Source organism: Odontesthes bonariensis, chromosome 22 (assembly GCF_027942865.1).
Source record: "Odontesthes bonariensis isolate fOdoBon6 chromosome 22, fOdoBon6.hap1, whole genome shotgun sequence".
Lineage (NCBI taxonomy): Eukaryota > Metazoa > Chordata > Actinopteri > Atheriniformes > Atherinopsidae > Odontesthes > Odontesthes bonariensis.
In genome coordinates this window covers 16,511,097-16,539,081 of record NC_134527.1, presented here as the reverse complement: position 1 = coordinate 16,539,081, position 27,985 = coordinate 16,511,097, and the positions used below count along the sequence as shown (strand labels likewise).

The window sequence follows — 27,985 nt, the reverse complement described above, 5'->3', positions numbered from 1 at the left end:
AAAGATGAGCAACTATTCAACACGTGACGTAATTTCGGGGGAGGGGCTGTGTGTGTGTTTTTACGGCTTATTTGTACAATGCCCCACTCCCTCAGAGGCTGCCATTACTGTAGTGAATGAAGAAATAAAAGGAGAGAGGCGACATAAAAACAAGTGGGAGGGAGGTGCAGGGAAGCGGAAGGGCTCACGAAAGAAGAAAAGCTTGCTGCCTCTGGAGGACTTAACTGTAAAGGGGTCTCAAAGCGGGAGGAAGCGAGCTAGGAAGCAGTCACATTAGCGGCGCTTCTATGGCTCAGTCGGCTGCGAACGGAGTAGACCAGGATCTGGCCAGCAAGAGGCTGCACTCAAGGTAGGAGCCCAGGGCAAACGTGAGGGGTCAGCCCAATCTGGAGGTCCTTTATTAGCGAAAACGATCCAAGAGAGACGGCTGGGAGCGGCTAGAAATGACTGAAAGGAGGGAGAGTAGTAGAGACTGCCAGCTCAAGGCTTTGCTTAAGGAGGAGCTAGTCAGGGGGAACTTGTCCAGCCAGCTTTCACTGGTTTAAAGCTCAAGACCCAGCCACAGCTGAAGCCAGAGCCCAGATCCAAGCCTCGTTCCTGGCTCGGGTCACTGAGTCGCTGTGGCTGGAATGTACAGACTGAGAGGAGCCCTGTGAGATGTGAACTTGAAAGGAGTGTAGCAGGGAAAGACTGTTAGCAGGTTTTACACATCCACAGCACACATGGCTTCGGCTTAGAGGTGCCATGTGGCTGCTAAATCACAGCAAATAAACAGGGCGATGAGTTATGGTAGCATCACATCGATGTCTGCCAAAACGTTTGCTGTTTTACAGCATATTAGCATACAAGGTGGTGAGAGCAATGTTGTCTCTTGTCTGCACATTTCCTGGCGTCTTTCGCCTCACCTTTCACAGAAGTATGCCACTATTTGACAAGCTTAACCCATGGTCATTTTTCCATTTTACTATTTGGTTCACGTCACAGAAAAAGACTCTTTATTTATTTATTAATTTAGATGGTTCAGTGTGTCATTAATTGCATTAAGTCTCACAATTGATACACTGTTTGTCTCGAGACATGCTCTATATGGTCTGTTCAACCACAAACTGAATGTTATCGGCTCTAATTATCCCATAACCTCATAGGTAAGCTAGCTGGAGAGTGGAGCTGCTTATCTGTTTGTCAACACTGTCAAAAATACAATAAAGATAGATACATCAATTAGATACATATTTATGGAATTATGCAAACATTTAAGTCCAATTTTGATACCGCTCCAGTGGAATTGAGTGAGGGAGTGGTCAGTTAAACCAAGTTTTAGAAGTGGTTTAACTGACTTTGAGTAAAATAAGCAAGCCACAGGTGCGCTTTCTGCTCGGGGTAAGTGCATTTTCTATGTTTAAACTAACTTTTAATGTAAGAAACCTTCTCACTGGGATTTTGTGTCAAACCAAAACTGCATTGTGACATTACACCCCCTCGAGTCAGTGACACAGAGCAGGCTGTTGGGAATGTTAATAAGTGTTGAGGTGAGATGTGACATTCATACAGCCTGCAAGGTTGTCAGGTCCGTGACGAAAAGCACACACACGCAGAGAAATACACTGAGTGAGTGCTGGTAGTGCTGGTCATGGTGCGATCGCTTTTTCCTTACTTTCAATACATGACCTTTTCACAATGAGGGTTGTTGGTGTGTGCGTCATCTGTTGCCTCCGAAAACTGCAGTTGAGACACAAAGAGGATATTATCTGGAGGCCTTTTGTGAACAAGGAATCTCTGTAAAATCCCGTTGTTTTGTTGCCAAAATGAAAACAATGAAAATGGCAGAGAAGAGAAGCAACTCTGGGGGAAATATTCCGAAGCTTAAGTGCAAAGCAGAGCAAAGCAGAACTCTTGGGGCACCACAAAACCGTCTGTTAAAAGAAGACATCCTTAAAAGTATCCAAACACTGGAATTGGCCATGGCCAGAGAAGGACAAACCCCCGGAGCTGTGAATTGCTATAAATAAGAATTCTGACATTCTTTCTTCCAACCGTAGCGTTTGGATCCAAATGATCAGTATTTAAACCAGAAGCTGCTCCAGATTTCCATGATTTTAGCTGTTGAGGTTGCAAAACAGAATCCACAGATGTTCTAGTTTTCCCTCAGTGTTTTTAGGGGTGAAGTATGATACTGCCCCGGTAATTCTGCCACTCAGGAAAAGGTAAAGAAAAGAAAAGAGAAACAATTGCAGAGCTAAAATGCATCTTGACACGAGATGCAGACAAATGAAATAGACAGGAGACAGTTTTGCTCTAACTGAAGGAGACACGCACTGCAAGAGGAGAAACATTCCTTGAGAGTTTCTCTTTGGTTTCCTTGACAACAGGCCACGGTAGTCTGTAATTATGGCTGTGTTACTACTCTGAGCACAGGGGTTTCTTAGCTTAGCCAAGAATCACAGGGACAGACCCTTGAATATGAAATAAGGATCCGTTGAAAAAAGGAAATGTCCCTGAATTCTTTGGAGTTGCTCTTAATCACTATTCCTAATAGGATTATTTCACACAGTATGTACTTTTCATGGATTATCCTGATTCCCGAATGAGCTGCTAAAGACTTGAGGTGTTTTGTCTTTGTTCATGTCAAGGTAAAATCAAATGTTTCTTCTTACTGTAGATTTTCATGCGCTTTGGAATTTTGTGCTTTGTTTTCTACCACACTTAATGTGGTCAGTACCGACTTGTATGTTACGGGAGGGGTGTTATGAAATGTAGTGGAACTCCATGCATCCATCTATTTTTTTTTTTTATTTATTTTTTTTTTTTATATTAATATACATCTGTGTTCACTTAATTCAGGATCCAGGAGGGGGAAAAAAAATTGTGCACGCTCACAATCGCTTCTAGGGTACATTTAAAATCGCCAATCAGCTTAACACAAAAGCTATTGGCTGCTCATTCTCCGAACTTCAACTTGTAGATGCCGAGCTCTACTCTGAACTATGTTTGTTATTCTCCTCACATTCCAGTTAACCTATTTGGCATAAACCTTTCTGTGTCAGCAGAACGGGATCTTCACACATAAATTGATTGTGAGGGGTTGATTATTTTACAGAAACCTGTTTATTTTATTTTTTTTACTGTTTATTGTTGTCACTGTTTTAGCTTTTGAAACATAAACAAACCTTACACGAGTCATTCTTTAAAATTACACCAAAAAGTCACATCGGTACACCGAAACCAACTCCCCGAGACCTGTCCTGTATGTCACATGTACTCCTTGCTGTCATGGTAACAGCACTGGGAGATTGTCTCACTAAGGCTACGGCTACACGAAAACGAAACGAGGTTTTTTTTTAAAACGGGTTCGAAAATTCTTGCGACCACACGGAAACGCGCTGCTGGTCCAGACGAAAACGATGAAACGAGGCAGTACACACGCCACTGTGTCACGCCACGCAGTGAGACAATAGAGAAGTGTTAAAATTGGCTCCCAGCGTCAACGTGTGACTGACGCAAAAACGTTTTAGCTGTAAAGGCTGAGTTATACTTCTTTTTACTGCCCTTGCGCTTTCTTCTTGCGTTTATGTTAATGGCTCGAGACGTTTATACTTCATTTAGCTTTGCCGGCGCTTGCGTGTGCTGCGTGACGATTCACCGCCAGGACAGTAGGTGGAGTAGCGGGTTTTTTCAATGACAAGCCTACTATGATGAAAGGAAATTCACCGCCAGGACCTCCTCGAGTGATTCATGCTTCTTCTTCTTGTAAATAGCCGGTATTTTGTCAGATTTTCAACACCTTGGGGGTCTAAACGACTACTTTCTCGCCTGAAAATGTTTCAAATGTTGCTAAAGTTATATATTTACAGAGTTTATAACTTAAGGGAAATCAGCTTTTCAGGCTGGCTGATTTCGGCTCGGACAGGAGTGAAGTGCACTGTGTGTAAACGCTCTGCATGCTGTCAGATCGATGAGTATGCCGTTTTCAAGTAGTAGGCTTGCGTCTTTTTCTTGCGTGAAGTTTAGAAAATTGAGGTGACACACGCAAGCTCGCAATGGGGGGCTTGCAACCGCGCAAGGGCTTGCGTTTCTTCTTGCGTCTTGCTTTGCGTCTTGCGTTACCGACTATAAACCAGGCTTTACAATGGAAACGAAACGAGGCCGTTTTCAAACTTTCCCACTCTGGAACCCGTTTTCAAAAACTATCGTTTTGGGGTAGTGGGAACGCCGGCTCCGTGTGGCCGCGACAGCGAAACGATAAGAAAAAGTATCGTTTACAGTGAAAAACGTTTCCGTGTAGCCGCAGCCTTAGACCACAGGCAGGCTATTATGGGACGAGTGTCTCCCAAACAGACCAATTAGATGGGTAATCAGAGGAGAGAATGGCAGACCTCTCTGCACAAATTCACTTGCACTCCAAACACAAAGTTGGTAAGAATGACACTTTGTGAAAATCCTGTCATGGAGGCTAACTATATTATATATATATATATATATATATATATATATATATATACACATGTGTGTTCATAAATGTCCTTTTTACTCTTCTGGTGATTCATTTAGTCTCTGATCTTTTTTCCTCAGTGTGATCTTTCATCTGAGTTTTATAGTTCAGCGGTGGTTTTTAAAGGCCATTAGCATGCTTTTCTCCTCAACTTCTGGCTTTCCACTGAAACCGAACCTCTATAGTTACTTGCTATTTGGTGTGTTCAGTTTAATTTGATTTGTGTAATGCCAAATCACAACAGAGATCAACTTAAGAACCTTTTAATAGAGCCATGCAATGAGGATTCTTCATTGTCATGCTCCTTCAAAGCCACTGAAACGGAGGCCTTGAAGACGTCTCAGCATCCACCCGTGATTGGGTAGATTTTTCCGATTTGTTCGTCTGATTCTGAACATGAGGGCAACAACTCTTCTGCTGATTGTACGTTTGTCAGCCCTTGCTTTGTGAGGACCTGGTGAAAATTGTGTAGCCTCACAAAAATCAGTTAAACTGACTGTTTAAGACTGCAAAGATGTAATTGCTCAGAAAAATGTTCCCTCTGTAATCTTTTGTAACTGCACTGACCTTGTACCTTTCCTCCATCTGGCTTTGGCCATGAGTGCCGGCTCCAGTTCCCTGTTTGCGCCGGCACCCTTTGGCAGAGTCTACAACTTTGTGGGCCTATCTTTTGGTGCATTGCTCAGATCCAGTGACTTGAATTTTCAGTTCAGAGCTGGAGAGGCTCCACTTGAAAAATGACAAAGCTTCCACTGGTAAATGTCAAATGCAGCTCCCACAGATACAGCTAAAGCATGCATTATCATACAGCACACACACACTCTGATCCTATCTTAAATTTCCTTAAATCTAATAAGCGCCACTCCTAATCTTTATTTTAATTTCAAGCTTTTACATTTGCTGCAGCAAAACGCACCACGTACAAGGCCACCCCTCCCCTGATACAGGGCTTAAGTTCACCGAGGTAGCAACAGCCTGTTTAGTGGTAAATAAACGTTAAATGTTGGAGCATCTCTCCTGACTTGTTTTTCAGGCTTTCAACTTTGGGGTAAATAGCATAATGCCATGTGAAAAATTATAATGGCATTCTTTTTCTCATTATTGTTCTCAGCATTGAATAAGATACCCATGTCAGGAGATTAAAATACCCATGTCAAGCCATTTAAGGCTTGTTGTTAGGGGTGAGACGATATGCTTTGGTCACGATTCGATTGTATCACGATTCTAAGGTGCCGATTTATTTCAACTGAGACAAAAAGAGGTACTTCACATGTACAGCATTTTTTAAAGTTTACAGTTACAAAATGAATTGAAATGTCCACACAGCACAAATGTGGGCTAGTTTTAACATAACCTAATGTAATGAATTGATTAAGTTTTTCTGGACACGGATAAGACGTAATATAATCGATTGAGGGGAGAAAAATCGATTTTTAAAATCATCCAATAAAAAAATTGCGATATGTACACGAATCAATTTTTTTTCGCCCACCTCTACTTACTGTATATATTTGTGATATTTAATTTATGATGTTGGTTTGACTTGGGTTTATTTAAGGATAGCTGCTTACCCTGTCAGTGTTCCATGTGACATTTGGACAGAGCAAAGAAGGTGTTTTGTCATTTTCAACAAGTCGGGAGCGAAGGAAACTTTTGAAATATCACTTAATAGAAAATAGGCATCAGACTCGGTTTCTTTAAAAAAATTAAGTCAGGCCAACGGAAACGCGTCCAATGCCACCTACGGAGAAGACCAAGAGTGGTCACAGCGGTTAGCCCTGGTTTTGGGTCACAGCTGTGTCCATATCCTCTGGGTGACAGAGCGAAAGAAAAGACGTCTGAGCTGTGTTTCAACAAAGCTATGACAGGGATCAGTTTGAATCTGGCAAAACAGGGGCTGCTTAATTTATTTTTTAACTGACATAATCTGTTAGTATCACAGAGCCTTCATGAGATTCTTTTTCAGCTACGTTTGATTGGTGGATATATTGGCACAATTCTTTGGTACGCCACCAAAAGGATTTACATGCTGCTAAAGCAATTTTGTTTAACAGGAAAAACAAGTTCCCTGTGAAAGCTTTGTCTGTATTTTGGTGATTAGTATATACGTGTTATCCACAACTTGCATCCAGTGACACAAATGAACAGTGTTTTTCAAGATCTTGCCTTAAGAATCAGCATATGAAGCTTGTAAATATGGGTAAACGTTAGGAACCTCGGGTATATACTTGAAATGTTTTAAAATGATGTAAATGGTAATCGGCACACGCACAGTTTAGGTTTTCATATATTATTCTGTCGGCCTCGTGGCGCTTAGTAATAGGATATTCATGCCTTCTGAGCACAGCATCGTATAGAAACAAAGATGATTACTGACTGAAATAAGTTCTTTCAAATTCCAAATGGAACTTGAGGGATAGATGTAGCAGTTGCCACGGTAACCGAGACACCGTAGAAGCGGTGGGAGTCCCCCTCTTGACTTGGCTTTTGACATGTTGCAGTTAAATTTTCATCATTTGGAAGTTGCATATATTTGAGTGGTTATCCACTGCCCACATCTTCCATCTAATGATACAAATGATGATTAAAGCTTTTTTTTTTTTTACATGTAATTCAACATGTGAAGCATCCATTAAAGGGGTGAATGAGAATGGAAATGCAACATTTAAAGATATTTCTATAATGAACTGAGAAAAAGAAAACACCCATACATTTATCACCTCCTAGTGTGGACGTTTAAACTTGTTTTAACCTAATAAGCCCTTTACCTCTTCTTCACTAACAACCTTGATTATCTTTCTTGGCTGTCGACCTAATTATGTTTCTGCTAGGTTCAGCAGATTGATGGATTAGTCTGGGCCACTCATAGCACTGTATGGTCTCAAGTAAGGAGGTGCAGATGACGGGATTAGCGATTCTCTGTCTCTCTCATCCTCTCTCTCTGTCGCTCATTGGGGCAGTGGTCAAGCTTGGAAGTATTGCTCTTTTCTTTTCATAATAGACTGTGCATCTGCTCTCACCCAGAATGCTCCCCATGTTGCACCCTGCCTCTATTGCTCTGTAAGGTAGAACAATGGACTTCATTGTCGCAGCTGAGGACAGGTTGAAGAGGATCAAAGGAGAGGACGCATTTCTATTGGAGATCGAGAGAACTCAGTGACATAACAGCAATCCACATCTCAACGTTTTCACTCAATTCAGTACAGCTGGATTATGAAAACATGACGTTTGAGCTCATTTTAATTCAGTTTTTTTCACTCTGAAATGTCGTTTTAACTGGAACTTCTCTTTTGGGGAATGTTCTACAATTCCCCTCTGACTCTTTGGCTACAGGAGTTGAGGAACTTGCCATTCAGTTTTTTTTTTTTTTTTTTAAAAGGCTTCTGAAGACTAGAAAAGCAGATGTTATTCTTGGCTGTTCTCAGCCTGTGGTTCTGACTTCCAGTTGGATTGTGTCCAGATTTGCTGCAGCCTTGCTGACACTGTGAATACTTTTTGTCTGTTTGAAAGCAATATGGAATTTGTATGGACATGAAAAGTCTCAGCATTACCTCATATGTGATACGCATAGTAGAATGAAATGCTCACCATGTAAAGAGTTTTTTTTATGTAAGTTGTCTTGTTGAATATTGTCGTCATGGCGTTTGAGCCTTGCCCTCTGACTGGAGCAGAGAGGGCTATGTGTAGACTGGTCCACCGTGGAGCCCGGCCTCAATCTGTGCTAAGGCCTTTACATTTGGAGCTCGAGGTCTATGTGAGCAAGACCCGAACCAAGCAGAAACACAGGTGCAGTTGGAAAGCTGAAATGCAGCAATACTGACACAGTCACTTTGCCACTTTGAATGAAAGTTTGATAAACGAAATGACCTTTGCGTGCACAGATAGGGTGGAGAAAATCTAATCTGATTATATGCATTGCAACTTTATGATTATATGCATTGCAACACAGCTGTGTACATTTCGGTATGCAAGAAAAAAAAAAGCATTCATTTTTAAAGATCTTCAACAAGTGGACTGCACATGAAAAAAAAAATCCCTGATTCTACTCCTCTTTTGAATTGAACCTTTAGCAAAACAGATTAAAGTGAGGGATGATCTTTGCTTAACTCTAAATTCTAGTATCTTATCTGGAATTCAGGGTGCAACCAAATTGGCTGGTCTTTATCCTAGATTATACAATGGATCTGGGGTGTAAACTTTCTGGGTACCTCATTGATAAGCCCTTGCTGTTCTCAGTACAGTCTGTGTGGGTAAAAAAGTTTTTCTCGACTTTACTTTAGATGATTTCCCCTGGAATATGCGGCTTGTCATACTTGAGCTTTATTTTTTTATCCCCCCCCCCCCATTTTCTCAAGATCTATTAGAAAAAACGTTGGAGGGAAGGTAATACCTGTACATAACTAAGGATCAGTTCAAGAGAATAGCGAGTCCTTACACATCAGCCTGATATGAGCAGAAATTAGTGAAATTCTTCTTCTCAAGGTGCTCATATTAGAGCTTAGTCTCAGTTGCTAAGGCAACAGTTCACAGAAACGGCTACAGACTGTGTTGTCATGGTGATCTTTCCAATTTGTTCCTTACCATAAAATGATGTTGCACCTCCACTGTAATCGTATTCGTATTACTGTATATTATTATCTATTACAGTGCAGGTACATCTGTGCTTCCATTGACTTTTCCTACGTGTGCACTATTCAGGATGGAGGCCTCTTGCTTGGAGTTGGCTTTGGAAGGAGAGCGACTTTGCAAAGCTGGGGACTTTAAAGGGGGAACAGCATTTTTTGAAGCTGCCGTGCAGGTTGGCACTGAAGACCTCAAGACCCTCAGTGCCATCTACAGCCAGCTGGGCAATGCCTACTTCTACCTCAAGGAGTATGGCAAAGCCCTGGAATACCACAGGCACGACCTTACCTTAGCCAGGTGAGCACTTGATCTAAAGGCTACAGTATATGACTCTGTCTTTGACAGATCTTTGACAAATCGACAGAATCTGTGTTTTAAAGTATTTGATAAGCATTAAAATGAAGTACAGTAGAATATTTACACAAATTGAATGATAGATATGTGTAGTAGGAAGTCACATTTCTTAACATTTATCTACTACATCTCGTGATCTGGAAGGGGAACTTTTCTCCTGAGAATTTTTCATGTAACATCATGTATGTCATTAAAAAAAAAGTGCTGTTTTTTCAATGTTTGTGATACCTCAACAGTTATAGAAAAATGTCGACGTTGGGCTGTAACTTATATCACTGCAGGAAGAACGCCACTCAGCTCTGAGTAAAAGAATTATATTTTTATGATGTATCTATTTGACATGCAGATCGTCCCAGAGGGGTTATTTTCAAGTTTAGCTAATTTAGGAGTCAGGTTCTCAAAGCACAGCCAGTGGGGCAAGATACATAGGAAAGGAAGGAAAAAGCCTGATGGTTAAAGAGCATCTACACTAACTTATTTATTGTTAGTGTTGTCATAACTAAAACCCACCTGCAGCTTTCAGTGTGGGATGCAGACTGCAATTGTACAATTGTACCTTGTACATTTTTGCTTGTAGCCAGGCAAGAGGAATCCTTCCAAAACCGTGATTTATTTTTTTATTTTATTTTTTGTTACAAGAATCTAGCTGCCTTGTATAGTAAGGTCAGTTTCACATATCCTGAGGAAATCATCAGGAAGCAAGATTTCTTGGTTGTGAGTTTCACATTGAAAATTCCAGGAAAAAGATAAGAGACTTCTGTACAGTAAAAGTCAACATCTACAAGCCGGATATTTAAATTGCGAATGATCTGACCTCCTGCAGTGAGTGCAGCTGGTACGTCAGCAGGGAAGTGATTAAAAACCCCAGGGACGTTTAGCTTGTTACATTACAGTATCACCAGGACCACTGTGGTCTGGTCCCTGGAAGTAAGCAAATATAATGACACGTGTACCATACAGCATCTCCCTACTGAGCTCTGTTGCAGCACCTCAATTACTTTTTTTTCCCCATGTAGCGATTAACAGAAGGGAGTCACCTTTACCCCGACACTAAATTAAAAAATGTTTTTCCTTGTGTTGCTCAGGACTATAGGAGACCGAATTGGGGAAGGAAAAGCCAGTGGTAACCTTGGTAACACATTGAAAGTGTTGGGGCGCTTTGATGAGGCTGTTGTCTGCTGCCAAAGACATCTGGATATTTCTCAAGAGCAGGGCGACAAGGTAACATGTACCATAAACAAAACTTTGAATGTCCAAACAAACCGACATGCACAAATGAATATTTTCTGATATACACACATGTAAACTCTGTTCTTAAACCTGTCTGTCTTTCCTTGTCATATTATGTTGTAGGTTGGGGAGGCCAGAGCCCTGTATAACATAGGGAATGTGTTTCATGCAAAGGGCAAACAGCAGTTGTGGGGCTGCACCCAGGAACCGGGTGACCTGTCTCCAGATGTCAGAGATACACTGCAACGGGCTACTGGCTTTTATGAGTACGTTTCATAAAACGGTGTACTGAACTCATACATGCAGTATATAGGTACAGACATTTGATTTCCATATTTATCTGCTATTTCATCCTTGAAACTTCATGTGGATGGAAACATTTACATTTCTTAAAAGAAAGCCTGACCGAAGTCATTACGCACACTTTCACAGATATTTCAGCCTTGAACATTCCATGTAAAATCTTGATCAATAAGTCCAGACTTGATTTGGGTTTTCTGGAATGTGTGTTTTAGCTGCAAGACCTTGGACTAGTCAGTTTGGATCAAATACAGAGTTTCATTTGCTTGACTTTGCCTTTAAATCAGTCCCGGTTGATTTAAAAGCTACTCCCGAGGGATACTGCCACTGTCTTTACAACTGGATTGCCGTCAGGGTTTCTTCGTTGTATCATTTTTCTTCGCAGTCTTATTTTAAAATGCTGCAGAAGGTTTCATTTCATTTTTATCCCACCACAGAGCAATTTACCTCCTACTCTTCTTATTTTCTTTGCCCTCTGTTGCACACTTGGCTCACATGGGCGTCTCTGCTAACAGTGGCTTCATTATTCCATTCTCCCTCATAGTCCACTTTCATGACGTACACAGTGGGCTGCTATTATTTTGACGAGGTCTTCTCTCGCAGCTATGGAACTCTGCAGCTTTTGCAACCAGACAGTCCGGTGGACATATTTTTGCATAGAAATTGTTGCTGCAAACTTATTATGGTATTATTCTCATTATATGTCTGGTTTCTTCTTAGATAATGGAGTAAAGTTATCACTGGTAGACTTTAAATGACACTGAATGCATTTATTGTATTTGTAATGCCTTTGCAAAGCCCCTTCGCACTTCTTAGACGGAATTCTTCAGAAAATTATCGGGGCCCCATTTAAACCTTTTCATAAAACCTTAAATTATTATCCAGAGTGAAGATATTGAAGTATCGTATGTGAAAAATAAATACATTCAGACACAACTTTCTTTTTCTGAATCATACTGAATAAAAAGAATATAAACAAGATTAAACTGATTACAAGCTGGCAAATTAAACAAAAAAAATTTCATTGAACATATAGATACTGATACTGTGTTTGAACTTACCTCTGCAGGATGAACTTGTGTTTGGTCAAAGAGCTCGGTGACCGAGCTGCTCAGGGGAGGGCTTACGGCAATCTGGGCAACACCCACTACCTGCTGGGTAACTTTGTTGAAGCTATCAAGTTTCACCGTCAGGTGAGTAATCCAGCATATTTACCAGCATCCTATTCACACTGCTGTAGTGCTGAGATATCGGGGAGTTCTCAGCCTCTTACCAGCAGCGTTGGGCTACATTAGCGGGTTTTGTATACTTGCTGTGTGGCCGTAATGTCCCGGGTGGAGATCCCCCCCTCCATGAAGCTACAGTACAACATAGTCAATTTCAGTCTCTTGTGTGTGTTTCTATAACACGCAATCCAGAAGCAAACTAGTTGTGACTACAAAATTTGGTTGTGGTTTGGTTGGTTGTGATGAAAGACGTGTGTGAATAGACTGAGCTATAAGTCATCTAATTTCAATCTTTGCAGAAGCAAGCGCAATGTGTTTACTAAAATAATATCCTCCCTCGTTTGGCTAAAAGTTTATATGCAAAATAACAAGACTCCTCATCTTGCTTGAGATGGTAGGGGGCCTGATTCCAATTTGAATAGCTATCGCTTCAGGCATTCTACTCCATCCGTTTGTATTAAGTCAAATTTTTGTTTATTTCAAACAAACTGAAGAGATGTGTGGCAACGGACAGGGACAAGGACAGGGAGAGCAAAGCAAATAAGTGTTCAATCATGATTCCTGTCGTTTTTTATGTTGGAGAAAATGTTTGTGCTCACTTCATACGTTTCATTCTCAGCTAATTTCACATGGAAGTGTTTTTCAATCCATTTCGTGCTGTGCTAGCACACGGTGTTCAGAGAATGTTCTACTTACACAGAAAAAGGAGGAAATTGGTTCTTGGTGAATCATTGAAAAGTATGGCTTCAGACACTCCCTCCCTGCGTTTTCCTGTCGGTCTCCATTGTAAACCACTTCTTTCTTCATGTAAGAAACCGGCCTCCCCTCACTCCCCCATTACAAATCTATCAGTGTGCAATGGAGGAGAGCGTACTGCCTATAAAGGGAATCAGAGGGGGATATTTGAGGCACCAGTGCTGCAGCAGCGCTTCTGGTCAGAAAATGAGGTTCCCCCGCAGAGTGTGCAGCTTGAACTTGTGTAACTGCCGCTGCTCATACACTAAGTAAGAAAAAATGCAATCAAGTTAAGTAAAATTACATGAGTTTTTAACTCTTTGTCATCCGTGGATTGAAGCACAGTTGAATACATTGTATTCATGTTGTTTGACTTCACCGCCTTGTCATTTACAGCGATTGTCCATTGCCAAAGAATTTGGGGACAAAGCAGCTGAACGGCGAGCCTACAGTAATCTAGGCAATGCGCTGATATTCCTGGGACAGTTCAGCACAGCCACAGAGCACTACAGGTGAGAAAGAGTGCAGTCTGCCATCTAGTGGAGGGATGGTGAAGGCAATGGTGATGTTCTGTTGCATTTCACAAACTCTTAAAATGCTATCAGAAAAGTATTTTTCCGCAATTTCGCTCTCTCTTCGTTTGGATCTTCATTTTCATTAGTTCTCCTCATTTATCTCCTTGTTTTCTCCCCCACTAGAAAAACTCTGCAACTGTCCAGGCAGCTGAGAGACCAGGTGATGGAGGCTCAGGCCTGTTACAGCCTGGGAAACACCTACACTCTTTTGCAGCAGTATGAGAGAGCCATAGACTACCACCTAAAACACCTGTACATAGCCCAAGAGCTTACTGACAGGTAGAGTGAGCACAGATTAAATCAAATATGTGAACGCAGAAGCAGTTTTTAACGTTTGTATGTTCACTTCTCAATAGGGTCGGTGAGGGTCGTGCCTGCTGGAGTCTAGGAAATGCGTATGTGTCTTTAGGCAACCACAAACAAGCCCTCCACTACGCCCGAAAGCACCTGGACATCTCCAGAGAAGTGAGATATTTTATTAAATAGAAGTTGAAAGGAGGGAAAGTAAAATTCTAATTCTTTTATGACATGAAGGCCTCTTATATTTGAAGCATTTGTTTGTCTCTTGTCTATTTCATCCTTAGATCGGAGACAGAAATGGGGAACTGACAGCCAGAATGAATGTGGAGCAGCTGATGGAGGCCCTGGGAGTCAATGAGAGCGATCTTTCACCCTCCAGTTCAGAGTTTGAGATGCAAGGTAAAAGCTAAAGTTTGTTTCCACCCTTTTGAAGAACGGTTATGGATGAGTTTTAGGGACAGTCTACTGTGAGGAAGAGATGATAACTCTAAGGTTATAACTTACATTTCAATCTCTGATAAATAACCAAACAGGGATGAACCCCCTGTTGTAATGTTGTGTATTTCCATTAGTCACAATACATGATGCCATAATAAATGCCCAAAGCATGTTTGATTAGTTTGTATTGTATAGAGATCAACCGGGGCTTCAATCCCCTCTAAGTTACAGACTACATAGAGGGAGAAATAAATGGTAACGGTTGTATTCTTTTCGTATGTTAGCCTGATTCTTTCATTGGAAGCCCAAGAACAAGCTGGAGAAATCTTAAGTTAAACAAAGTATTTATTAGTGGGCACAGGTAAAGTATGGCAGCGCTGGACTCGGAGTGACAGAGCTCTGGCAGGAAATCCGTCAGCCCGAGCCCCGATATCCGGAAACATTTCATATTTATGTTCACATTTATCTCGCAGAGGTTGTACTTACACGCGACTCAGTATAATTGGCCAGTTTTTAGTGACATAAGCAGGCCAACCACCGTCCTCGCCATGTTCTTTGGATGAGATAAACAACGTGTTTGTGAGTTTTTTCGGGCGTGTATCTAATGTACCAGACCTATCTGACCCGATAGAGAAGCTTTATCTGACCCAGTTATTTAGTCCCGTTATGCCATCTTAAAGTCTTGGACCATTCAAGGACACACATTGCGTAGTATGAGCAGAGTGGAAAAGTACAAAATGGGAACATGGCTTATTTAGAAAAATACAGAGTATGAATACATAATGTCTAAGAATAAAGCCAGTTATAACGCATATTAACCTGAATGTCGGCAGCTTTACTGACAGAGCCAAGCAAAGCAAACGCAACACGGAACTAAAGAGTTCACCAGCCATTACTCACTGATAGCAACAATGGAGTTAACGTTACATCCGTCTTGTACTGACAAAGGTCAGTATACTTCAAAATGCAAAGTGAGTCAGAGGCACATGGTTGCAAGGTACATGCACTTCTCTAGCTTTGCTTTAAATGAAGAATTACCATATTTGACTGAAAACAACAATATCGCTCAGTTTTAACATTTGATATGTTATTGTCCTATTATATTAAATGATTTACAAATAGTTGATTCTGTTTCTATATATTTTTTAAACAGCAATCCTAACTACTTTGGTACAGGTATTGTTTGAAATAACCAGGAATTTTCAAAGACACAATGTCCCTGTATAGTGATAATTGTAAGTGTTTGTTTGATAAAGTAGAGACTTGATAAACTGAAGGTTCCAGTTCAGTGCATGCCAGTCTCCTTTTTCACAAGTGTTTAACACTTGTTTTTATGTTGCCTGATCTCTTCAAAATTGAGTAAGCAAGTTACCCACGGAATGGAAAAACACGTGGCGGATGAAAAAGCCCCTCTGTTTGTTTGCATATATGTGCATGAGGGTCTAAAAGTGCATTAAAAACAGGGACCTGTGTGTTTGCCGTCTTCACACTGTGGCTTAGACAAAATGTCTGAAAGTCTTACCTTTCCATCTCATATAAACGGGAGCAAACAACGAGATCATAAAGGTTTCAGGTCGACCAAATCAAATTAGAAACAGACTCAAAGTCAAATCAAGTCGAAACTTTTTATGATGTGGGTAAACATGCATTTATGAAGGGCTTTAAAACTTTAATACTACATAAATCATGCTCTTTTAACTCCTGTGTTTGACAAACAGCATTTGTGGGCTTAAGCAAACTAACCAGAACGTTGTATATGTACACAAAGTGGCCATATTAAGTATAAAACTAACTTAAGGCGAGACGGTGTATGTGTTATGTCTGAAGTGAGACTAAATATGACAGAAAGTTGTTTGGATTATTTTTTTTCAAATCTTTATTTATTCATTTATTTTTTCTTCTCGGGTTTGATCCACCTGTTCACACATCCAGACATCTGAGTCTTGTATAATAAAGCGTGAAAAAGCTTTAACATCTGCACAATCTGGCTGGCCTTTGCATGTTATTTGTGTTCATAAACCCTCCTCAGGGCAGATACTCACACCCACGTCCCACATTTTTCTCTTTGGAGCAGAGATAGCAAACAGATGCTTATTCAGTTTGTTTGCCTGCTTGTCTACCTCATATCCACATCGAACATCATGAAACCACCACTGACATCACAGGCTTCTGATATAATAATGTAATAATAATTTGCAAAAGATCCTAAAGTTGTGAGATATTACATGTGATGTAATGCTCATTTACATATCTGTTTTTTTTTTTTTTCTGTAGGAGCAAGACCCAAAATCACCAAGAGAAACAGTACGGATAGCGTAGAATTGTGGAAGTACTCTTCAGATAAGGTGATTGGCCTAATCTCACTAAAGAAAATGTGCCTGTGAATATGAACCCTGCTTTTGTCAGTCTCTAAACTGATGCGTTTTATTCCCACAGAATGGCGACGACCAAAACTTGGAAAGCATGCAGAGGAAATCCAAGAGTCAGCTGTCGCAGCCTGGCAAAAGAAAAGGCTACTCCGACAGTCAGTCATCAGATGAAAGGCCCTGGTTGGACTCCCCTGTAGACACTGATGACATCACTGTGCAAGTCCCGCCTCCGGTGCCTGTGAGTAGCAACAGCTTTGTTGTTTTATTGCGTTTTCCCTCTCGAATCAATATTCACAAAGCATTGCAACTATCATTTCAGCATTACGAGCAAATATCAGCATTCAAACACCAAATACTGCAGGGTTTCTGATTTAAAAACCCTGAGCAGAGAGAATTTCTTTGTACCTCTTTCCCTTGATTAATATTTTCAGTCTTCTTGGTTGCGGCTCTAAAGAGAACATGTGAAAAACCAAGGCGATAAACCCATGAACACTCGTTTTCAATAAGGTGATGATGTTTGATCGTAACTGCTCAGAATAATGTGAGCTAGCTCCCTAATGAATACTGTATGTTCATTCACAGCTGTTGTATTGTCTCCTCGTAATTATTTGGTCCTGCTGCATATACTTATCCCACGATCCTGTGACAATGTCAGTTGTTGCGACAGGCTGGAAATTACAGGGCTGCTTTATCATCGTCCATCTCAAGCAAGAAGAAGTACCATTCACAAGTAAATGTTCTTGATCTCGCTGACGATGAAGCATGCCCAAATGTGAATCTGCAAGTGATGTGTATTGAAACGTGATTAGAAATGCACTCAAGGTCTAATTGACAGTTTTATCCTGCGGCTTCTGACATGTATACATTAGTAAGACATGCCGAGCCTAAGTTGTAGCTTACTTTGGCTCTATGAGTTGGTGGAAAATCTAAGCTTTGGCTCAATTCAATGGTACAATGACTAATTTTAGATATTTCGCTAAAAGACTGAGGCTCAGAGTGTGTGCCTCAGACAAGAAGTCATCATCCTCATCAGGTGATGATCTGTGAAGAAGACATGGAAATAAATGAGCAACATTGTGCTTGTGTTACAGTGTGATCCGTCATAGTAGGTCAAAATAATGCCAATTGATGATTGAGTGTGTGTTTGAACTTTTCTCCCTCCGTGCAAGCAACAGTTGACGATCTGTTGATTTCTTTCTCATATAAGCATAGACTTTTGATCACCTAGAGGCCTTACTTCTGGGGACAAAGACTCATTCACCTCACATGTTTTACTTAAAAATTCACTCTATGACACAATTTCACACCAATGTCAAATGAAATGAAATGTTGATATTTTACCTTTAAAAAGGTCACATTCACAGATTTCAGATATGGTCGGATTCTGTATCCTCCAAAGAGTAGTGATTGTAAAGTTTTTCCGTGCTGCTCAGTGCGATGCATCCATGTTAAATAATTGGTAGTTGAAATAATTACAAGTTAAACTGTCTTCTGCCAAGTTTACAACATTGTGTTGTTAGACTGTAAGTAAGAGGTGGGAGTTGTGATTACGATGCCACCTCTTGGTTTGTTGACTGGAAGATTAGGACTTATGTCTGGCCGTCACCACGAGAGGGTGGAGCTGAAGAGGGACGTTTGAAATCTGACTGAATAAAATCATTGCTGTATTTGATGATGTATTTATTTTCAAAATTATCACCAGCACACTGATCAGAACGAGTTCACCCAACTGACGAAACCATAGTGTGTCACAATTAGAAGCTGAATGAGGGCCAGCCCCTTGTGGTCATGTGTGATATTGCACCTTGAGATACTTTGAGAAAATTCGAGTTCATTTAATCAACTTTTTTCCCCCATTATCAATCAATACCACAATAGTATCAGGGGTTAGAAAGTCAAATGATGATATAAGTTAGATCGAACTTATTTTATCTTTCACTCAAATTTTCTTTTGTTTTACTCAACATAGTTCCTCTGCCTCCCTCGCTCTCTCCATCTCTTCATTCCCTCTACATCATCACATGTTCCTTTCTCTCCTGTTCTGTCACTTTGGCCTACTTGATTAATTGGACATTATGGACAGGGAAATGAGGAGATCCACAGAGAGACCATGAGGCCAAGGACATGGAACAGAAGCTGCTATAAGTAATGGCTGCACCCGATTAGACTTTTTAAAGTACAAAAAATGGATGGTTTCTGTCAACTGGGGGTAGTAGATCTCCGCTGGCAGCGGCTGATAGCGAGAAATGAACTCACAACTACACTCCTGCACCCGTCTTTCTAACCTCTTTCTACCCCGTCTCTGCCTCGCAGCTGATAATGTGACCTTGATCATAAAACAGCAACCCTCCCCACAGGGTCAAACGCCCAGCTTCCCATAATGAGTTGTTTTCCCACAGTGGGTGAACAGGACAAAAATGGCCTGCTGGAAAGCTGCAGAGAGAGAAAGAGAGAGCGAGGGACAGAGAGGAGGAGGTAGTATGTTGTTAAAAGAGGGCTGAAATAGAGGGATACAAGAGGAGAGGAAATTAGAGGGAGGTGGTCGAGAACTGCAGGAAAGTAGAGACGGGGAGAGAAAGAGTTGTGTAGAGTGGAGGGTGAAAGCAGCCGAGGAGGAGGTGTGAGCCAGGCAAATGAACAGAGTGAAAGAGAGCTCAGAGAGGAATGAGAGCTAGAGAAGAAAGAAGTGCTGCCACTGGTAAGATGTTTCACTTATGCTTTACAGCTCAAATAACATTTTGCAAAGAATTCCTGAGTTTTCTCACTTTCTTCATATTTGACACATAGAAGTACGAATAGAATTGCGGTTTGTGGGATTTACTGCGTGTACTTTTGTTTTTGTCTGCCTTTTAGGGGAGTGTGTGAAGCTGAAGTCAAGAACTTTTTTTTTTGCTGAAACAACCATCTGATTTTTTTTTTAGTGTAGAAAATAAAGACAGAATTGACTCCCACAATAAATCTCTTAGAACTTTATGTCTGCTGACCTACGTCACATCTTGCTGTAAGGCGTAGTACTTATAACTGTATCTACCAGTTGGGGTTGAATTTATTGTATCTTATTCACGATTGGTTGTACACTGGAATAGTTGCAATTATCTAAACTCGTTTTTTGCATTTGTTAATATGTGGAAGAGAAGTGTCCTCAGAGAGGTCAGTGACACAATCACAATGTTTCGACCTTTGTGGCTTCATTCGATCTGGTCTTCCATTAACCTACCCTGGGACTTTTTGTTGATTTTTACCAAAACAAGTTATTTTTAGAACGGAGTGGATGCGTTTTCAGTTTTTCCTGTAAGATGTCCAAATATGCACCAGAGATTTCTAACTATTTCCTTAACCCGTGGTCAGAATCAGAGTTATTCTTTGCATTGATTTCCTAACTTTTTCTCTGAGCAATGGTTTAATTTTCCCATAAAATCATTGAATAACCACACACGCGCTTACTGTTTGCGGCAAAATCAGCTAGCTTAAAATAGGAATTTGAAGCGCCCATAAAGTTTACACAAAATTACTTGAAATCCAAATTAGAAATCCATTATTTAAAATGGCTATTTAACAATTTTCCCGCAACATTCAAAGCATTAAATGCATAAAAAATGTTTATTGCCGTCTACTGTCTGCTCTACTTGTTCTTTAGTCATATTGGTTTTGTCAAAAAAATAATAGTCTGGAACATGATGGCATGACTGTGATTGTGCTTACTGTTAGTCCATCTGCTGAAAACAGTTGCAAAATAATCCCTGTCTCTCAACATCTATTCGTCAGTATTTACTGCCATAGCTACACTGTCGCTGATTCACATTTTCTCTTCGCTTGCTGGTGGTAAAACATTGTTGGCAACGGCTGCTTTCTTCTGTCAGTCCTTTAACTCTCGACCTGGGTTAGCATCCGAAAATCTTACTGCACTGCAAGTGCTCTATCGCCAAATCATTTTTATACAACTCAACTGCCACAATTAGAAAGGATAGGCTGGAAACCTTTGTTATCATGTGACCCTTAATGGGTTAACACAGCTTCAGCTCCATCTCATTAAACACTAATAGGCTCCATGTGGTGGCACAATCTGGTATTACAGCAGTTGTATTGATTAATTATTCATTACTTAAGCCTTATTTCAGAGGGCAAAAGTTCAGCGAAATTGAGATAAATGTTAAAGAAAACATAATTAAATACACAATTCTGTGACACTTGGTTTGAAATATATCTTAGTAAACTGGGAAGGAAGGAATGATTGAATGTCATATTACAAAGTACCACAGCAGGGAATGGAGTTTTGAAACGGCGTCTATGATTAACTCCAAAATAAGTCAGTCATTTCATTTTTTCATACAATTATTGCATTTAGTCTATTAATTGAACTGTTTTTGAGCAGAATCCACACACTAAGCCCTCACACTCAGGTCTGACATTCGGAACTGCGGCCACAGTCGGTCACGAGATCAGACCCATGATTAGTTTGAAGAAGTTGGGCTATTCTCAGTTTCCCACAAAAAGCGTTGCTAAGTCAATTCAGCAACACAAGACATTGCCCTGTTTGAAGTGAATGAGACGCAAGACTTTGGAAGCCTTAAACGTGTACATGTGACACCCTGCTATCTCACAGTTGGGACCTGTGGGACCTGCCTTAGACAAAACTTGGAAAAGCACCCTGCTACACTGTCTCGGTTTACTTTCTTAGTTCCGCTCTATTTTTTTGGTGCCTGTGAGATCATGACTGTGTTTTGTGATCCGACTGACATCAGTCATAATAACCAAATATCTCACATGAACTAAACTCAATACTAAAAGTGATCTTTCTTAATGCATATATTTGTGTCTGATACTGGAAAAGGGGGGAGAATTGTAACAGCCTTTAAATCTCTTGAACCGAGTCAAACGCAGAAGGCTACTCTATGTGACCCCTCTTGGTCAGTAATAACATTAATAATGTATTATTTCTTAAGTGTACATTTACCCAGCCTCCTCTGAAACCTTTTCAGAGACCCCTGAGGAGACATGCCTTTCACTTTCAAATCTTGGGCTTCGACCATAAGGCTTCTTTCTTCGATTTTCACAGTCCTTGAAAATCCAAAAAGTCGGAATAATTTATGTTAATAATTTAAATATACTGAGTCAGAAGAGACCACTTTGCTTCCTGTTATATCCGCGTCTTGGAACAAACTCCAGGCATTTCTAAGTCCGTACTTTGAAATTTTTAGGGGTAAGATGGAGGCAGTGCAATCCAACCTATTGCGTTGTTTATTTTAAGATCGTATCAAATTTGACTTCATTTCTAGTTCATCGGCTTCATTTTCATATTGACCATATACCCGTTTTATTGCTGCCGCCCAGCAAATTAGCTGTCATAATATTGCAGCCTAAGTGCCAGAATATTTCAGTAGCGCTGGTCAAACATTATAAATTCCACATGTGCTTTGCCAGGGTTGCTTTGACAGCTTTCATACATAAATGAGCCACTTTAGTTTCAAAGCCTTGACACATTATTGACTCTGCGATCCCAGCTAAACATGTGCCGTGTGATATGAGTCATCAGCTACTGCTGTTATTTGACAATAAACAGAAGAAAGCCCTTTGCAGGATGTCATCCCTCTCTCTCTCGTTCTCTCTCTCTCTGCCCACCTGTTTGTCTAGTAACCATCAAAGAAAAGAAAAAAAAAACTTCTATGAGGCGCTAGGCATTTTGTTAATCACTGATGGATCCAACACTATTTTCGATGGTTGAATTGGGGTTTTATATTTCTGCCACCACAACTAGTGCCTGCTACTTCTCCTGCTATTTCCATCTACATTGCTGCAGATGTTTACTTTGTGATATTGTATCACCTTCAGTATCTAGGCCACGATATTCTCACCAGGAGGGCCATCCCCTGTGAGTTAATCTTATTATTTTACTTCATAAAGTGACTTGCTTGAAAATCCTTATTATGCAACCCATATTGCATTTAGGTTAATTACTCTACCTGTAGATTACATCTCCTGGATCCATCCATCCATCCATCCATCCATCCATCCACCATCTTCCGCTGCTCCGGGGATCGGGTCGCGGGGGCAGCAGCTTGAGCAGAGAAACCCAGACGTCCCTGTCCCCGGCCACTTCCTCCAGCTCTTCTGGGGGGACCCCGAGGCGTTCCCAGGCCAGCCGAGAAACATAGTCTCTCTAACGTGTCCTGGGTCTTCCCCGGGACCTCCTCCCAGTGGGACGGGCCCGGAACACCTCACCGGGGAGGCGTCCAGGAGGCATCCTAACCAGATGCCCGAGCCACCTCATCTGACTCCTCTCGATGTGGAGGAGCAGCGGTTCTACTCCGAGCCCCTCCCGGATGACCGAGCTTCTCACCCTATCTCTAAGGGAGAGCCCAGACACCCTGCGGAGGAAACTCATTTCGGCCGCTTGTATTCGTGATCTCGTTCTTTCGGTCACTACCCACAGCTCGTGACCATAGGTGAGGGTAGGAACATAGATTGACCGGTAAATCGAGAGCTTCGCCTTCTGGCTCAGCTCCTTCTTCACCACGACGGGCCGGTGCAGAGCCCGCATCACTGCAGACGCCGCACCGATCCGCCTGTCAATCTCCTGCTCCATTCGTCCCTCACTCGTGAACAAGACCCCGAGATACTTGAACTGGTCCACTTGGGGAAGGATCTCGTTCCCGACCCGGAGAGAGCATTCCACCCTTTTCCGGCCGAGGACCATGGTCTCGGATGTAGAAGCAAATGAACATCAGGTGGTGGAGAAAAATAACCCACATGACCGTGTTATGAGTTTGAATTACATGTATTCTGATGCTCCAGGAGTGCAAGAAACCCCACTGCCATGTGTTGGCTGGTGGTGTCAGAAATGCAGCAAAGAATGCCTCCCTGGGAAACGTCATTAACAAATGGAGACAAGTAGAACAGAGCCTGACTTGGAACTGCCTCAGATTCCTCCAGACGCATGTTTTGTAGAAAACAGTCGGTCCCCTAAAAAGGATCTTGATTTCAAATAAGCACGTTATGTGATTTTAAGTGAAAAGAAAGATGATCTTTGAGGGGAAAAAAAGTGAGAGTTTTGTCATTTCTGTTGCAGAAGCTGGGCCGTGACCCCTCCGATGAAGACTGCTTCTTTGACCTCCTCAGCAAGTTCCAGAGCAGCCGCATGGACGACCAGCGCTGCCATCTTGATGAGTCACAGGACGGAGCCAACGGAGAAGGTGCCGCAAACATGCCAACCCTGAACGAGATGACAGGTTTGTTTTTTTTTTAGCTTTATTAAGAATATCTGAGTCCTTTTTAAAAACTAAGCACAAGATGAAAGCTTCCCCCTTCAAAACATGAGTCTACAAGATCTTTTGCATTCATTGAATGTTTTTTTTGTTTTTTCTTCTCTTAGATCCTGCAATTACCACTTCCCCCCAGACCGAGGAGCTGTTTGATTTGATTGCTAGCTCTCAGAGTCGACGTCTTGATGATCAGCGTGTTAATGTTGGTAACCTTCCGGGGCTCAGGATTACCCATAACAACTTGGGACATCTGGTTGGTGAGGGAGAACATCAAGAACCCAGCGATGACTTCTTCAACATGCTTATAAAGTGCCAGGTGAAAACCCAGTTCTTACTAGTGATGGGAAGTTCGGCTCTTTTGACTCCCGAACGGCTCTTTATTTAGGATCTTTTGTAGCCTATATTTTACCTTAAAGCTGCAGTAGGCAAGTTTTCAAAATTGCGAGTCTAAAGTCGGAAAATTCGAACTGATACAACTTTCAGGTCCCTCCCCCAACCTCTAACAAGCTCCGAATCGCCCCCCAAACCCCTCCCCCTCTGTGGACGAGGTTGTGCACGTGAGTTCACACCAGTGTGAGCGCACACAAGCTGGGGAAGACTCACGCTCAGCAGCGTGTGCACAAGCTGTGATTGACAGGTAGGATTCCTCCACCGTAACTTGATTGGTTAAAAACAGCCGGGAGCGCTCGGTTTTTGTAAGCATGATTACAGGCTTCAGAGGGAGCTACAGATTTCGTTATTTTTCCTAAACAGCCTATTTAATATTCTACTTCCAGAATCCCATGACAGTTCAAGCTAATATGACTAAAAAAAAGTTGCCTACTGCCGCTTTAACTTTTGCAAAAAAAATGATAGTTTATGTGTTGAAAACCTTTTTGCTTTCAGTGTTTTTATGAGAGACCTTATAATTGCCTAATTATTTGCATTTATTCTGTGAAAAAAACACTTTTTAAACTTTTTTTATTGCACAAATGAACAAAAACATTTCAAACAAATCCACAGAACAGAACCAAACTCCTTAATTCTCACGTGAATACCGCATGCTGGTCGCCATGCTGGCCAATCGTAACAAAGCTCTGTCGTAACCAGAGCTGGGACTGAGCACTGAAAGTGAAACCTAATCAGCGAATGGGGAAAAAAACTGGGAGCTGGCTTTTCTGATTCACTACAAAGAGCCGGCTCTCAGAGCCGATGCTTGTACGCATGACCCATCACTAGTTCTTACACAAACTCAGGATGTAACCCTCTTAGAAGATGGTTAGACTTCAGGGATAGGTTGTTAGGTTACTGTTGTGCTGCACGTAGTCCTGTCAACGATCATTCTGTTGAACTGACATCTATATGGCATTTTTCTTCACCAAATATCAAGTACACTTTGGGCGATATTGTTAATTTTGTCATATTTACCTCTACGCTAAGTACATTTGTCTCTCCGGTTCCAGTCCTCAAGAATTGATGATCAGCGGTGCTCCCCACCAGAAGCAGGCCCTCACGCCCCCACAGTGCCTGATGAGGACTTCTTCAGTCTGATCCAGAGGGTACAGGCCAAGCGCATAGACGAGCAGCGGGTCCAGCTGCCTGAAGACGACCAGGCCAGCCCTCACTCCCCGGATCCAGAGCCACCCGGTGGCTTTCCCAGCTAGGACTCGATCAATAACGCCCTGCAACTTCATGTCAAAGAAAATTTAAAAAAAACAGAGAAGCAAAAGAAAGATGAGCTGACACTGAGAGCCAGCACTGAAGGGTGGACTAACACGATTTTAAATAATAAGACAAATTCCATGTGCAATAGGTGGTGCCCTTTTAAATGTTGCTTGACGTGTTATGTAGTGGGGAATAAAAGCAGAACTGAGGATGGATGAAATGCTGAGGAATTACAGCTTGAGGTGACGTAATACCTAACACAAAATATTGTGTATATACTCAGTCTAATGCCTTAATCAGAATGACCTATTTTAGACCCAAGATTGTATTCCTCTGTGTCAGGTGTGTGTTTTTAGATGCACAAGATGGGCATACACTTCAGTATGGACAGTTATTGTGGAGTATGAGTTGTGGAAGTCACAAAAATATATGAATGGAAACATTGTTTAAAATGAGGTGTGCATTTAAGTTTTATTGCAACACTAAGACAAATTCACTTCAGTTATGCTCTAATGATTTTTGTGGTTTCTACTACTCGTAGACGAGTGTTATTTGTGCAGGAGCAGTATTAGGGTCGGCCCTCCAGTGTTAAACAAAAACTTGCTTTGGTCACTTTAAACTGGTTTCTCTTTCGGTTTGACAAAAGTGAAATAGGATTTTCCAATTAAATGTTTGATTTTACGCTGTTGTAAAATTCCTCTCCTCGACGTTCAGTATGCAGTAACCAAGATTACTGAGCAAATGCTATGAAATAGCTGCTTATTTAATTATTATTATTTTATTTTTTTTAGAAAAGATCAGAGTTGTGTGGTAATTTAAGCTCGATTTAACATTTCTGCCTGGCTTTCAAAGTGATGCTTTCCGCTTTTCTTACTGCTTACTGCCATTTTTTTTTTTTTTCACTTGTTACAGACACGGAAGCAGTGCAGTGAGACGGCTGTGTGTTGTATTTTTTTGGAGCCTCAAACGTGTGTTGCTTAGTATGCTGCCTCTCTGTGGTCAGAACTTTTATTACCTCTGTGAAATACAGGACGCAGTCTGTTGGGAGAATCAATGCCCGCTCTCAGATGTCAATAAGGACATCGTGTTCCAAGTGTGACGGCTCAGAACCATTCTTCTGGTTTTGATCATTTGTACTGTATACGTGGAGGTTTTTTTGCGAACTTTCATATTTTTATGTGCTTTATCAAAATCAGATACAGCCAAGTGAAATCTTCGGCCCTTTTTGTTGCTGTCAAAGTTGAGCAATTAACGAGAGAGGTACAAACTACAGATAGGAAGCTAAAACAGGTCAATGACTTGAAACCGATTTGCTTGAAAAATAGAAAATATTTTTTGTGGAAATGATATGGTACTGAAAATATTTTACTTTAACTTGAGGCATACTTTTTATTCATAAGCAGTCCATACCTCATATTTGTACCTCAAAGCTTATTTGAATCTTAAAGATATTGATTTGTGAACCCAGATGGATTATGTCGTAACTTTTCATTAATTTCTCTGATAATCAACACATTGGGAGCTGCAGTTGATGTATTCATTACCTGTCTTTTTGTGAATTAACTTAGAAAGTACCTGGTACGCTTCAAATTGTTTTTGCCATAATTTGTACATAGAAATATCTTTTGTATTTATGTTTCCTTTGAGGACATGAAAGTGTTCCCCTTTTAATAAAAATGTTTTGGTTCTGTTTAGTTTTCAACTGGGCTGCTTTTACAAACGCTTTCTCACACCTGCAGAAAACTACACGAGTGCCACGCACCTCTGTCACATGCATGCCAACGCATTCAGCCTGGGAAATGATTCCGCTATCTGAGAGAGTCACACGATCCATTGAATAGAACTGGATTTCTCAAACTGTAATCTTGGGTGAAGCAACACAGAAAGAGCTGTCCAAAGTTGTTGACCAACGGCAACTACAGTTACGTAACCAAGGTTGTGTAGGAATGGAAAGCGTTTTCATAAAGCACGATACTGTCCCCTAAATGTGTCATGGGAGCAGTTGGAGTACGAGATTCAATAGTGCCAATAACTACACAGGACACCCAAAGTGATTTTGACTCTTTATTAAGTGACATTACTCTTTATCACATTCAGCTTGTGTTAGCTTGATCATGTGTTGTTGGCAGTTAATTCCTCCTTTTATAAACTTACTTCCTTTTGAGCATAGTTACACATATCCTCCTGTTTTTAACAGATACTCCAAAAATCTAGCAACAACAAAATGAGCTGGATAATACAAGGCTGCACAGACGTACCCGTACAGCTGCCGACCTTTTCTGCCACAGAGCCCCCCCTCCTGTCCCTTGCCTCTAATTTCTACACCCGCTTCCCCCTATCCATCACACTTGACCTCCCTCTCTCTCCTTCTCAGCTCTTCCTCCCTCTTACCCAGAATGCACCACGAGCTGAGCAGGCTCAGCTGTGCTATAAAAAGGCGCAG

At 41.3% G+C, this 27,985-nt stretch overlaps 1 protein-coding gene across 3 annotated transcripts; it reads left to right on the top strand.

Moving 5' to 3' along the window:
• Positions 1 to 70: 70 nt before the first annotated feature.
• gpsm1b (G protein signaling modulator 1b) lies at positions 71 to 25,721 on the top strand. 3 transcript variants are annotated; one of them, XM_075455296.1, is made up of 14 exons: positions 71 to 349; positions 9,188 to 9,409; positions 10,552 to 10,687; positions 10,820 to 10,962; positions 12,066 to 12,189; positions 13,354 to 13,469; positions 13,656 to 13,811; positions 13,889 to 13,997; positions 14,117 to 14,231; positions 16,545 to 16,615; positions 16,707 to 16,877; positions 23,706 to 23,829; positions 24,009 to 24,214; positions 25,341 to 25,721. In XM_075455296.1, exons 1-14 carry the CDS (start codon positions 288 to 290, stop codon positions 25,539 to 25,541), a joined length of 1,956 nt encoding a protein of 651 aa, XP_075311411.1. In that variant the 5' UTR covers positions 71 to 287; the 3' UTR covers positions 25,542 to 25,721. The 3 variants fall into 3 exon arrangements, with proteins under 3 accessions (XP_075311411.1, XP_075311410.1, XP_075311412.1); XM_075455295.1 differs by having other exon boundaries at positions 72 to 349; positions 23,706 to 23,865; XM_075455297.1 differs by lacking the exon at positions 71 to 349 and adding an exon at positions 584 to 700 and having other exon boundaries at positions 23,706 to 23,865.
• Positions 25,722 to 27,985: the final 2,264 nt, after the last annotated feature.

Bases quoted from the DNA above. Each gene is read 5' to 3' on its own strand.
- gpsm1b (XM_075455295.1), top strand. From the start codon at position 288: ATGGCTCAGTCGGCTGCGAACGGAGTAGACCAGGATCTGGCCAGCAAG. The intron at 13,470-13,655 runs GTGAGAAAGAGT...CTCCCCCACTAG, and splicing joins ACAGCCACAGAGCACTACAG to AAAAACTCTGCAACTGTCCA. The intron at 14,232-16,544 runs GTAAAAGCTAAA...TTTTTTCTGTAG, and splicing joins TTCAGAGTTTGAGATGCAAG to GAGCAAGACCCAAAATCACC.